At 34.6% G+C, this 14,351-nt stretch overlaps 1 protein-coding gene across 3 annotated transcripts; it reads left to right on the top strand.

Annotated features, from left to right (window-relative positions):
• Positions 1-421: 421 nt before the first annotated feature.
• On the top strand, positions 422-4,076 carry RAD51B (DNA repair (Rad51) family protein). Of its 3 annotated transcripts, XM_008226772.3 has the most exons (12): positions 422-569; positions 677-790; positions 898-1,050; positions 1,149-1,252; positions 1,368-1,431; positions 1,525-1,580; positions 1,781-1,861; positions 2,329-2,388; positions 2,482-2,573; positions 2,655-2,774; positions 3,232-3,375; positions 3,650-4,076. In XM_008226772.3, the coding sequence occupies exons 1-12, from the start codon at positions 486-488 to the stop codon at positions 3,691-3,693; spliced, it is 1,116 nt and encodes a 371-aa protein (XP_008224994.2). In that variant the 5' UTR covers positions 422-485; the 3' UTR covers positions 3,694-4,076. The 3 variants fall into 3 exon arrangements, with proteins under 3 accessions (XP_008224994.2, XP_088897586.1, XP_088897584.1); XM_089041460.1 differs by lacking the exon at positions 3,650-4,076 and having other exon boundaries at positions 2,655-2,854; positions 3,232-3,371; XM_089041458.1 differs by having other exon boundaries at positions 543-569; positions 884-1,050; positions 2,482-2,774.
• The last annotated feature ends 10,275 nt before the right edge of the window (positions 4,077-14,351 follow it).

A 14,351-nucleotide genomic window follows, 5' to 3' on the forward strand; every position in this document is an offset into this window, starting at 1 on the left:
CACCAATTACACATATTAAATATAGGTGTTCATGCTTAATCATAATGTGATATGTAACACATGATGAGTGATATGGTAATTATGCAAAATGGTTAAAGCGGTGCACAAAACTGAAGTGGGTGTAGGAAATATGTGTGTAATTGTTGCTTTATAATCTTCCTTACAAATAATAAAGGCACCAAATTCGAAGTTTCTAATGAGAAAAACACCATGAATACAGTATCTCTCTCACCACGTGACCTAGTCACGTTACGTGACAAAAGAAGTCCAGTTCCATGTTTCGGACTCTATCGGATTGTAAACATTCCTCACTTAATGGAAATTGAGCTGGATTTGGGCCTTAATATTGGACCAGAAGAATAGCCCACTGGGCCTATTTAACATGGCCCAAACTAAAACGACAAAGTCGGCGCTTTGGGGCTTCACATTTGGCGGGAGAGCACAAGGAAGACGAAGGAAAAGCTTCTGCACTTCTCAGAGTGAAAATGGCGAACAAGCTCATCAACCAGATGGGCCTCCCCAAATCCATCGCTAACGTTTTCGCAGCTCGTAACATCACCACCGCCAAGGCAACATTTTATTCAAATTTGAAACAAATTTATGTTTTTTTTATAAAAAAAATTAGTTCCTAAATTGTGTTTTTTATTTTTTTGGTTTAACGCGAATTGGTTTTCAGGAAGCTTTGTCTTTAACCGAATTCGAGTTAATGGAGGTGTTAGATGTGAGTTTAGCAGATGTCACGTCTGCAATAGCTCGTATCAGCGAAATTACATGTCCACCCTATCAAACTGTGATCATCAAAACCCTAATTTTCCTTTTCAATTTTTAGAAATTTTTTAATTTTTATTTAATTGGGCGTGTTTCTGATATGCTGTGGCTTTAGCTGTGTTTGATTAGGCGTTAACTCTAATGGAGCAAAGGGTTCAGAAGGAGCACATGGGTGGCCACCTCCCCACCCGCCTCAAAGGACTAGACAATGCCTTATGTGGTGGGATTCCATTTGGGGTTTTAACTGAGCTGGTTGGTCCTGCTGGCATTGGAAAAACTCAGGTATAATTTTTGTTCTTTCACCCATCTGATCATCATCTGTCAATCATTTCTATTTGTATGTATCTTTGCATCTGTTTGAATGAATATTTCGATTGCAGCTTTGCCTGAAGCTCGCATTGTTGGCCTCGTTGCCGACAGCTTATGGAGGTTTAGGTGGTCGTGTAATATACATTGATGTAGAATCTAAATTCAGTTCAAAAAGGTAATTAAAGCGTTTTATAACATCAATTATCAGCTATTTTGTGATAAAATTTTGCCTACTGTGTTCATCAAAGAAACGGGAGATGTTTAAGTTTTCTGATTTGTTACTCGCTTAGGATGATAGAAATGGGATCGAAGAGTTTTCCAGATATGTTTCACACGAAAGGAATGGCCCAAGAGGTAATGTAGATTGAAAGTTATTACTGTCTCTCGAACAAGTTTTAATGAGAACCATGTTTGCTTAATGACAGTTTTCTTCTGTTTGCATTTCAGATGGCAGGCAGGATCCTTGTTTTGCAGCCGGCATCACTTTCTGAATTCACTGAGAGGTATTGGTCAAATTAAAATTTCATTTTCCCTATCCCTAGTAAGTTTGTTAGTCCTGGCATGGAGGGAACTTGGAGGTACCCAAGCATTGGAAAAAAGTGCTTTGGACTTTTGAGATACAGCTAAATGCATAAGCATGAGTTGTGCGGATAATGCCTACTTGTTAAGAGGTTTACATGAGTTAAAAGTCAATTTGTTCCAGTTTGCAACAACTCAAGATTTCAATCCTTCAAAACCAAGTGAAGTTGCTAATCATCGATAGCATGGCTGCTCTTATTTCGGGGTAAGTTCAGATTTCTCTGTTATGCTTGTTACCTGTTCTGGATATCCAGAGTCTGATCAAGTTGTGGTCCTATATAATTAGAATTAGGCCATATCATATCATTTACATATATAACCTTGTTTTAGGATAAGAAATATTCTTGTGATACTAAACTCTGATGTGTTAGAAGGGCCGTATATGCGTAGAATTAGCTTTCTGAATAATCAAATATGTTTCCTTACTTTATTAACTGTTTATAGGATTATTCGAGAACCCATTCATTCCTCAACATGTTTGACATCCCTGTCTAGGTACTGGGCATGGGATAAGATTGGTGTATATTGTCATATCTCTGTTTAGTTCAGCTATATGAATCCTTTTATTTCATTATTTTGTGTACTTAGACATGTCTTCCCATAGAATGGTCATATTTGGTGATTATCCAGTTTTCTTCCAGTTGTTAAGAAATGCTGATATATTTTTTCCAGGGAATATGGACAGGGATCTGCCAGGCAGCATTTATTGGGTTGGCATATTTCCTTTATTAAGTGAGAATCCTAGACATTTGAAACTTTGTTGGTGTTGGTGGTTGTATCTTTCTGATGGTGATAAAGCTCCTTTTCTCTCTTTAACATATTCAGGTCGCTTGCTGAATTTTCACGAATCCCTGTTGTTGTTACAAACCAAGTGAGGTCTCAAACTCGTGATGAAGCCTGCCAGTATTCTTTTCAAGGTAGGACAGTATTGTCAGATTTCGATATCCTCCTGATATCCTCCATATGGGTTATGAATGCAATATATTTTATTTGTGCAGGGCAGAGTAGGGAAAAAGCAGTGGAGGATCATACAGGATACGATTCTCATCTTGTTGCTGCTTTGGGAATTCACTGGGCTCATGCTGTGACCATACGTCTAGTGCTGGATTCTAAATCTGGTTTGCCCAATATATGCTTTAGCTTGAAAATTATTAAACTGTCATGAAGCAGATTCTTGCTGCTTAGTTATTCATATGAGGTATCTTTGCAGATCTAATTGTATGGATATGTTTCTTTCAGAATACGTGCAACTCTATTTCTTAGGTTTGTCAATATGCATGAGTCTGTGTGCCCTATATTCTCTTCAATGCCTTCCAGAAGCTATCAGAAGATTAACAGCAATAATTAATCCCTTTTTTCATTTTGATTGATTTGTTTAGCAAAATTGATGTGGATATCTTTTTAAAACCGATGATTTTACTGTATATAATTAGAATTGAATGGTCATAACAGTTTATGGTTCCGGAGTTGGAGAAACTTTGACCTTTTAATGAGATGATGACAATGATGACAATACGTGGAATCCAAAACTGTTTTCCCCTATTACTGATTCCACACTTTCGTTTTTTCTTGTAGGGAAGAGGTTCATCAAGCTGGCAAAGTCGCCCATATCACCACCTCTGGCCTTCCCTTATAACATAACATCATCTGGAATCACATTGCTTAATGATGATGGAATAGAACTGACAGGACCAGAGATAAACTCAATTCATTGTCAAGGTTTGTCACTGAGACTCTTCTTGAGTGAATCTGGAAATCCAAATTAAGTCAAAATTTATCAATGGTGGAGTACTTGGTGGCTAGTACCTATCATTTAACTAATTTTTTGTTCATGTGATATCCCACTGAAAAAACCTCTTAGTCAATTATAGTCATGGTTGTGCTCTCCACTTCTCACTTCATTTGTTTTAGAAAATATTTAGGCTCAAACTTGTTTAGGAGTTTGCTTTCTTTCCTTTTAGAGTGAATAATAATCTGACGTTGAAAAATGCAGGACACAGTGACATAATTAATTTTGATGGGGAAAGATTTCAGTGATCAATCAGAAGGAAAGCTGCACAAATTTGCAGGCATGTGCAAGAAATTTAAATGTCATGGCATTAGTGATTGTTTTGGATTGTCTGTCACCTTGTACATAGAAAGATAGAAATTCCTGAGTTAGAGTTATAACCTCATAATCAGCATGGCTTCCCCACGCACGAAGCTAACCGTGAAGGAAAGATAAACCAAGATTAGAACTTGCCGATGGCCCTTTTTGTTTTATCTTCTACTTTTGTATCCTTCAAGCTTCTTTCATGAACAGGGTTTAAAATTAGGCTGATGAGAATGTTGGTTGGCTTGTTCTTGTGTATTGGCCTGTACATAACAAAGGCTCTGATGATCTAAATGCTTTCTAGTAATTCAAGTTTGTTGTTCCATTATGTACTCTTTAATATGGTTTGACCAAATTGGATGAAATATTTTGAGCTTATCACGACTCAAATAATCAAAACAGTTTATGATTAATATTTTTACCTTGACACTCATATCATATGCTTATCACAATTCTATGATAAATTAAGAAGGAAAAGGAAGGGGCTAAAGAAAGGCTTGGGAACAATATTCTTATGGATCAGAATCCAATTATAGGTTGGTTTTCTAGCAAATACTAGGGACATGGTACCATCAATTTGTGTTGAAAGTCGTTTATTGGTGAAAATTGGAGCTCCCTTTAAAAGTAAGACAGTTATCTTCATCCCAGAAAAAGAAAGTAGGAGACTTGTAACTTCAGATGAGACCCAACGGCATGCAATAGACTGTGGAATCATGTGGCCCTGCAGTTGGAAGAGGCCTTGTAATTTTCAGTCCAATTAATGTTTGCCTATAGGCTATAAGGTGTGGAAGCAAAAGAGTGCTGTAATGTTGATGATTTAGACCTACTATCTAGTGTCTGCCATCAACGTGCTATTTGTAGGCCCATCACATTAGTAGCAAGTTACCCTTGCCAAAACTTGAAAAAATCATTTTAGAGACAAATTCATCAACTTAGGTATGGTATTAATAAATAAATGTGTTTGTTTACAACATCATAACTTTTCCGAGTTAGGCCGCGAGCATGTGTTATGAAATCCACGCCCTGACTCGGAAAAATTATGGTGTAATCAGTTGTATAATATGAGTTGATTGGTAACACCACATAACGCTATGACAGTCACGCCAAAGAATTTTCCCATCTTAGGGCCCATGACATGAGTGAGTAGCAAATCATCAAAGGATCTATTTGTTGGTTTTCGTCCCAAAAATATATACTCTATATAATAGGTTATTAGCCAAAACGATATCAAAAGTAGTGAAATGGTCTTTTGATCCACCATAATAATTTTTCACCTCTGCCGACTACCGAATCTGTTATCTAATGTATCTTTATGCTCAAGTGGAATCAATGATGGGAATGTGTCCCATATTGTCTCTAAATTCTTTTGATTTATATGGAAAGTAACAATAAAGTAGGGTTTGCTTGATAGCAATAGGCAGTTGAAGCAAGGGATAAAAATAGGACATGTAGGTTAAGTCTGTTGGTAGACTGATTTTCATATAAGTTTTGACCGTTTGACACTTCAAGTAAACTGAGAACGCATTTGCTGCTCGTTGGTAGGTAGGCTGGTTTTCATATCAACTTTGCAAATATCTGGATCAGCCAATCATCTTTAACTTAAAAAAGGGTGGAGATTTAGAGAGGCCAGTGCATTCTTAAACTTGGATTTAATTTAATACCAAGTTGGATTAAGAAAACAAGTTAAGGATAAGAAATTGACATAGGTTTGGATAGTGGGAGGTCTTCCAAACAGAACATACCAGACGTTTGCTTAAAGACAAATTGCTCCACTTTGGACTTGAATTTTGATTCTTGATCCGCAAAATTGATTTTTGTTACAGCATGAATCTGATTGTTTCTCCTCTTGAAATTTTTCTTTTTCTTCAATTGAATAAAAACTTATGTGAGTCTTGAATATTGGTTCTGATGTTGTTATAAAAACCCCTTGTTGGTGTGAGTTGGGACTATTTCTGTCCTTTTTGTGAATGGAGTTCAGGTGAGAGAGCCTTCATGTAACAAACATAAATGATACCTGCAAAGGACCCATTAGTGTAGTGCAAGGTTCTATGTTCGAGTCCTAGTATTCGTGTAGTATGTGTGTGAGTTTAGTATATTATCGCACCTCTCAATAAGAAAAGTGATATTTTTGCCTTTTTTTTTTTTTTGTTTATCTGAAAATATAAATGATATTGTGTTGATGGGTGGAACATGTGATTCTCAAACAAATGGAAGGCTAGTATAGATCAGATCTTTAACAAGAAATTCTTAGCATGCACTCCATCAAGATTCAAATTGAAAACAACTTACTCATTTGTTTATCCTTTTTTTAAAAATTCTTTCTAGGAACCAAGGGAAAGGTGCTTTTGTATTATAACGACTATACATATAAAAAGTATAAAGAACTAAAAAAACTGTAAACTGTTGTATTGCCTGTTCATAGCCTAAAAGGACATAAAGTACTCCATGGCCTTCTGTATTTGTTTCTTTAAACAAGGAAAAATGCTGAGAAGAGGCCAAACCTTGGACTGGATTTTAAGGTTTCCTCCCTTTCCTTCTTGTTTTGCCTTTTCTTATATGATTTCTTTGGACACATTGGACAATCTCTCTCTCTCTCTCTCTCTCTCTCTCTCTCATATATTTATATGCATGTTGTCTGTATAGCTGTTTTTTTTTCTGGTGTAATTTTTGAAATGTGAATCATATCCATTGAACCAGCTGCTGCAGCCTGACTTTAACAAATAAACAATGCAAAATTGCTTTTCAAAACCTTGTCTGATATGCACTTTGGACCTGATTAACTTTTAAGCATGGATACAACAAAACCTCATTAAAAAAAACAAATAAGTCTTGATTATATTCTGATTCAGCTCTGAATTGGCGTGCATTCTTGTTTATATATAAATAATTTTGGCATCTTAATCTCCTCGAAGTTTTATGCTTTTTATAATCTGATGTTTGCCCCATTTGGGTATATTATATCCATTAGTGCATTGTATCTGGTGTCCATGATTTAGTACGATTTTATCACTAATTTTATGTGTTTTTTTTAATGTGACAATGTTGTATTTCTAGGTTGAAATCTGGTTTACATTAAAGTTGATTGTATTGCCTCTCCAATGCTTCCATTCCAAGAGACGATACACCTCTTCCAGTACATATTTGATAGTTTTCCCTTATTTTTTTTCGAAAATACAGACTTGATACCTAAGTTTCCTCTAGATGATTGCCATTATTTAAGTCCTTCCAAGTACAATTATGTTGTTCTTTTTCCTTTTTCTTTTATATCATGATAATTATTTTGTTGTTGTTTTATACAATATTCATATAAATATTTTTGACTAATTAACTCTTAGTTTTTTTTTAAAAAAAAGCGTTTTTCTAAACTACAAGGGGGGATGGGGGGTTCTCCCATACATACTAATAAGGTGTCAGGGGCAATGGCGGATGATGGAAATTGCCCCTCTGTTTGTGCCCATAAATTGTTTGACGAAATACCTCAAAGACGCTTTGGTGGAGAGAGCTTTTTTTGCTATGAATATTGTGAAAACATTATTGCGTAACAAAATGGGAATCAATAGTTGAATGATAACTCAGTTGTTTACATTGAGAAATATGATTTTGCTTGTATTATTAATGAAAATATAATGGCACGTTTTCATAATATTGCCCCTCCCCTGAAAATTCTTAGATCCGCCAATGGTCATGAAGTTTCGAACCTGAGACTACTAGTCTGCAAGTCAATGTCCTTTTTCTTTGGGCCAGAACCCATTGAATTAATTAACTCTTAATTTAGTGGTATCTCTCTTCACAATGTTGGAAGAGCTCTCAAATTCGACTCCCCATTCTCATTGATAATTTTTATGTTTTTAAACATACTTCTAGCAAAGAAAAACAGTGAATTCAAATAAAGAAAGGAGAGAGTACAACTTTGTTACTACAGATCAGATCAGACTTGGGGCATAGTTACATTTCCTTCTACTTGTAGATAGGAGTGTATGTGTATGCACATTTCCATTGAATTTTTTTTATAAAATTTTTGTGGTGGGTATGAAAAGCATTTTAGTTAGTGTGTTGATTAGTATATTGGGGGAAAACAGAGTTACCAAAAATCACATCAGAGGGTCAAAAGTTGTACATATAAATCCACATACAACAGTTTGTGTGTCTGCCTCAATGCTCTTCCCTTTCACTTTATTTCTGGGGCAACAACGTTTTTTTATAGATTAAAACAAAAGTATGATCCATTTCCATTCAGTGTTCTTGATGTTCCATGTCTGGTGTGAATCGTGTGATTCATGTCAAATTACTCAAATGCTTTTATTACTTCTGTATCAGTTCTTTTATGATTAATAAGATTTGTTTTCAGAAAACAACAGTCAAACAGAAAAGGGCAAATGAGTAATTTAACGACTTGGATATTTTCCATTTATGTATTATTTTATTATTTTATGTCTCCTCCTCATCATCTCAAAGTAATCAATAATTGCTGATGAAGAAGACTGAGAAAAACCATTATAAAAAGCCAAATAAAATAATAATAAATAAATAATGAATAAAAGTAGAAAGTTTGACAAAACGACGGATTAAAATATTGAGGGAAGGGCTTTCCATGAATGGAGAAGGAGCGTCCACGTCTCCCTAGGCCTAAACCTCGTACACCTCTTGCAGAGACAATATACCCACCCAAAAGGAAAAACAAAAGGCAAAACCCCTATTTATTATTTTCCCTTTTTATATTGTTTCTTCCAATTAGTTAATCCACCCATAAAATATTGCTATATTGACAAGCCACCTTGTAGGGTAGTGCATTATCGCCAAGTCCCTTGCTCATCATGTTGTGCTTTGAATAACTTTTTTTTCCCCTTATGGTTGTTGGGTTACGTGGGTTATGTTAGTAGCAGTCGTTCACGTGACGAATGATTTCAAACCTCGGTAGTTGTAGGTTTTAAGATGGAGTTTACATAGATCTAAGGCTACTGTTCTTAGTAGAAAACCTAAATAATTTAGTGGACGTATCTCGAATTAGATGAACCATATAAAGTAATTTGTGTTATAGTGTGAATCTGATATTATTGTTCGTTGAACCATGTTTTGGCGTCACTCTAATATATTAGAAACTCGTGAATTTTGATACTTGGTTTCATGTGAGACCAATACAATGAACGATCAAGCATATTGAATAAAGCAAGAACCATCACAAATTTCAATCCTTTACTATACAAGTTTTTAAGAATATGTATATGTTATGTGGTAAAAAAAATCTTCAGAATTAAAATAAATGAAAATGGATTGGCATTTGCTTTACCAAAACCCTAGAGAAATAGGGAAGAGGGGAGGGCTTTCTTTTAACTTGATTAGATTTGTTTTTAATACAAGTGATAATTTAAACTAGAAGAGAAATGAGGTTCACATATATTATCGAACTTAAGACTATTGAACCACAAGTCAAAATTACTTTTTACCGGGCTAGATCACGTTGGCTTGATTATGGTTATTTTTAGTAGTGAAATATGAGGAATTCGAACTTTTAAAAAGAAACCAACCTATGAAATGAAATGAAGACAATCATCTAGTGATCTTCTTTATTTGGCTAATGTCTAAATGAGCTGGAAAATCCAATGTTGAGAGGGCTTTTTGTTGATACGAATATGAAATAAAAGAAGTTTCCCATAACTTTAGCTTCACTTTAATGATAGTACAGATTTTGCCTCTTCCAGCTCTTCCTCTTCAAAGATCAATCATTTCCAGAGAAAAATATCCTATGTTTGCTGGCCACATCGACCGTCGGAACAGATCAGGGTGGACGGTGGAGATCGCTGCAAAAAAGAGAAACACGTGGCAGACGGGGAGTGGTGAGACGAAGGAATTTGGGTACAGCTTTGAACTGAATTGGATGTATTAGGGCAACCGGCTGTAGCCGGTAGAAAAAGTCGCAATCATGGTGGTGGGGAAGTGGTTGGTCGAAGTTACTAGAATTAGAAATTAAGTTTACCAAATTTTTAACTTTTAAGGTAAGAGGATTACCTTAATGGGAAGGTACTTCTAATTGTGTGACTAAAATAAATAAATAAAAGCATTTTTATTCTCTCATCCTCACTCATTTTGTTTTTATTCTTACTTTATTTATTGCTTAATTTGTATCTTTCCACTGCCACATTTTGTGCTTTCTTGTCAACTCGGATGACCTATTTTAAAAAGCAGACAAAATGATTCACCAGTCTTTTGTTTGGTTTTTCTTCTCTTTCATTTTCGAAAAATAAAAAAGAAAAGAAAACAAGTTTTTGTAATTTGTATTTTTTAGTGCAGACAATAATCTAAACCAGACGGGAGGAAGATTTCTTATATACAGACACACAAATGATGTCATGAGGTTCGAACTTGAGATCTCTTGTATGATCGAACATGAGACCTTTGTAATTTGTATTAAACATTATGGATCTATTTTTGTTTCTTTGTTTATTGACTTTATGTGGTGGAAAGACTTGAATTCATGCATGAACCTTATGATTTGTAATCCACATATTGATTTCTCTAACTAATCCTTTATAGAATTGACCACCAAAAAAAAAAAAAAATCCTAAATTTATATATATATATTGTTTTTTCCACACAAGTTACTAAACATAGACCTACCAAACCCATAAATTTGTGTAAAGGCATCAACAAGATTTTCTTCCTATTGATTTTGCTCATGTGCTGGATGTCCACATCACCAATAAGCGATAAGACTTGTTGAAATGTTTTTCTTTTCATTATTGGGAGGAAATTATGATTTCCACTTGGCCAAGCTAATCCTTGTTTCATCCACTACCATTGTTAACTTTGTGGGAGTTCATAATTATCTTCTTCTTTTTTCTGGTTGCTAAAATAGAATAATTTGATGAGAAATTGCACCTTAATTAAGTTTCACAATGAAGCAATACTTATATACTTAACTAAAGCATTGCACAGAATCTGAAAAAGATAAGCAAAGTGAACGACGATAGATTATTTTCAACTAGATTCCATAATAGCCAAGGAATCCAAGAATAGAGTTTGGACACGCTTTTAGTTCACAAAAATTATAATTGTGGATTAGGAGATTCTAAAACCAGCCCATATATATATATCATGATGGGAATCGAACTTAGGACATCGGGTGCAAAGATAAATATTCTTAATCATTTGAGCTACAAATCCCTTGCAACCCGCCACTTGAGCTCAAAATTTATTTTCCTATAAGTCATGCATTCAATATTACGATTGTATTTATGAAAAGACTTTTCTATCGCGCATATGTTTAATTAGTTGTTGTTGTACGCGTGAGAATCCTAACCCATGAGCATAGAAGAACAAAAGAATTGATAAGGTGCAAACGGATAAGTTCTCTCGTGTCTTTCTTCAAACCAGATTTTTCACTGGCACTGTGAGGTGCGAACAAATCTGTTTCATACAAAATCATACGAATATGATGGAAAACGAAATGATATTATACCAAACAAAAGTTTAATGCACGTGTTTTGCGTTTGATGGATCGGCATCGGCATCATGCAACGCATTTTTCTGGTCGTGGAGTCATAGAAGAATGGGGGAAAATCTTTGTTGGTTGAAGTAAAATGAGGCTAAAGCTATGTTCACACCACATGCCTGCACTTTGAATCTCTCCTTCTTTTTAAGGTATAAACTCGTTGAATCTTGCAAAAGGCGAAAAGGGAAAGCAAGAACATCATTTATTTCTTTGTTGAATTTGAATGAAACCCTAGAGACAGGTTTGAAATTTTCTAGATTTGATGTTTCCCATTTGCCAAGGTCCAAGGATTCTCGGGGTTTCATAGAAAGGAAAATGAAGATGAGTATTTGCGACGACTAATATATTTTCTTCAGCAACGTGGTTATTTCTTGTCCTAAGAATCTTCCAATTATTATATCATTTTGCTCGACTTTTGGTGAGTGTGAGTAAGCCAACAATCTTCTTTTCTTTCTTCTTTTCTTTGCTTTGTCGGTAAAACTCATGACTCGGGTTAGGTAAACAAAATGTCGGCTGTTCACTCTTTAGGCCACTTTAGTTTACCTGCCTTTTTAGTGTTAGGGTACGTACTATACGAACGAAAACAAGGGTGAATTCATTGTCATCTACGAGAATTAAAATATTAATTATTTGTTTATTTATCGGGTTATCGGATAATTCAACAAATCAAATATGGATCTAGTTGTTAATGATCAGTCGAATTTTTAGATCGGATCGAGTTGATATGTTTTTAAAATCGAGCCGGGTCAAATTTCAAGTGTTCCGCTCATTTACAGACCAACTTGTAAGTTATCTAAAAACAATATAAATCATAAAGAATTATTATTATCACTCTAAAGTGATCATATTTGACACGTCTCATTTAAATTTACAACTTTTTCAGAGTGACAGTAACTACTTGTGAACAGAAAACATATGTTCCGTGTGCAATCTTGCATTTGTGGTCCACTATAGCACTATAGCATGGCCCAATTAGGTACGAAGTAATAACAAGAATGGTATTTTTGTAATTAAGCAACAAATAACTCATCACACTCATAATGCACGTGTACTTCATGGTTGGGTATTGAGCGGCAGAGGATACATTTGGAATTCCCAGCATTGATAAGCGCTGACGAGGCCAATACGAATTAATCCCAACCGTTGGATCCTTAAGCAGGCCGAATAATTTTTTACCGCCGTAATTTGGTAAAATTCGTATTTAGCGCGGTACATACGAGATGGAGAGACCTTCATCGTATTTTTACCTAAATGGAGAAAGTAACAGAGGAGTCGAAAAAGGTAGGGTCCATTGGAAAACGGGCAAGATTATGATTTGATTGAAATAAATATGGCAAAGATTTCCCTTGTCCTCACGTATGGGCCCACCCCATTATTTGACCCGCCATTTTGTTCCACGTGTAAAACTTAAGCTCAAAATCAAGTGATCCTGAAAGGAGAGGATGCCAGGTGGCGATGGTATTGGAATATTATCCTTTCTTCGAAGTAAATCAAATGGATAGTTTTGAAAGAAAAAATGTTACGGGATCTCCAACTACAATATTAGCGTAATTTTCTCTTTAAAAGAAAAAACCTACAAACAAGAGGAGATATTTTTATAACAGATCAATAACTCGTATAATGAACTAATATACATATAATTAGATATTGAACTCATTATAAATTTACATCGCTTTAATTATCTACGTGAGTTGAACATTAAATCTTTTCAAACGAGCTAAAAAGAAATACCACTAGACTAAAGGCTAGTTGGTAAATAATTTTCTCTTTTGATACAAACGATATTAGAATAGAAAGATTAGAATACACAATCTCGAATATCAAAGTAAATGTTGTTAACGTTGTTGACATAACATTTTAAAATTGACTAGCCAAAATAGTTTTTGAGTAATTTTCATACCAAATTAAATCAACATATTATTAGTGTTGTCGGAGTCGAAACAATTGACATTTGCTACCTTAACAATGCCACTTGGCAAAACCAAATGTGGAAATAATATTTCCTACATCACAAGTAGCTTTCTTAAACAAACAAGTTGCACATTGATTATAAAAACCTAGGTTGCTAAAAATAAGTTGTATCTGTATCAATCGAGTTGGCCATTATCAAATAAATATTGCCCAGATAGGATTTCAAATGATAAATGACTCATACATTTTGCATTACACCCATGAACAAACAAAAAAATTGTCCACAAGTGACCTAAAATAGGATAAAGCCATGGACGTTGCCTACTTGACTCCACCAAGCTTCCAACCATGTTTTCATACTAAATTAATATGAAAATTAAAATTCAAAATTCAAAAAAAATGAGGAAAAAACCGCAATTTAATATAACCACGATAACGGAGCGTAAATTGTGTTAAAGACATAATATTAAATATTATCTTAAACGAAAATGGCAAGGAATTCAGTGACATTATTTGAGCAAAAAAGTTGGAAAATTGAGCGGCATGCTGCTAGATTCTAGCAAATGTCTTATAAAATAGACAGATTTGATTGATTTTCAATTTCATTAGTGGTTTCACCGTCGTCGCCAAAACCAATTGGCCCACGTTTTTTTTTATGTCACCAATAGTCTCAGTGAAATTGGAGTTTAGTTTGACTAACCTACCTTTTATCATGATGTATATTGACTACACACATTAATTATGTTTAAAATTTTGTTATAAATATAATAATATATTATAATTTTAGTTTTAATGTTAAAACAGACAAAAAAAGAAGAAGTTAAGTACAAACTTTTTAACCTAGTTGTATTGTCTTCTCAATGTCAGAAGGGATACCAAACAATAATAGTAGACATAATCGTATTACATTAATTGAGATCGAAAGAGATACACAAATTCACAATGGAATATTAAGTCGACAATCGTGATAATATGCGAGATGAGATTTAGAGGTTTCAAATTTAGACTCCCATAAATTAGAGCTCTAATACTAATATTAGACAACCACTAAACTCCAAAATCTGAAACTGTCAGATATGCAACAAATGTAAACCAAGCAAACAATACCAATATTACCCATACATTAGCATGACGCTTTGTCTAAGTGAACACGCGACACACGATAAGTGGATGCTAATAGTACTTAACCATGGCTGCCAACAA

Source organism: Prunus mume, linkage group LG1, assembly GCF_029339155.1.
Source record: "Prunus mume cultivar Tortuosa linkage group LG1, ASM2933915v1, whole genome shotgun sequence".
Classification (NCBI taxonomy): Eukaryota; Viridiplantae; Streptophyta; class Magnoliopsida; order Rosales; family Rosaceae; genus Prunus; species Prunus mume.

What these genes read in the sequence shown, in the direction of transcription:
- RAD51B (XM_008226772.3), top strand. Translation starts at nt 486, where the DNA reads ATGGCGAACAAGCTCATCAACCAGATGGGCCTCCCCAAATCCATCGCT. An exon ending in ATGGCTGCTCTTATTTCGGG is followed by an intron (nt 1,862 to 2,328) that starts GTAAGTTCAGAT and finishes TATTTTTTCCAG; the next exon opens with GGAATATGGACAGGGATCTG. An exon ending in CTGCCAGTATTCTTTTCAAG is followed by an intron (nt 2,574 to 2,654) that starts GTAGGACAGTAT and finishes TTATTTGTGCAG; the next exon opens with GGCAGAGTAGGGAAAAAGCA.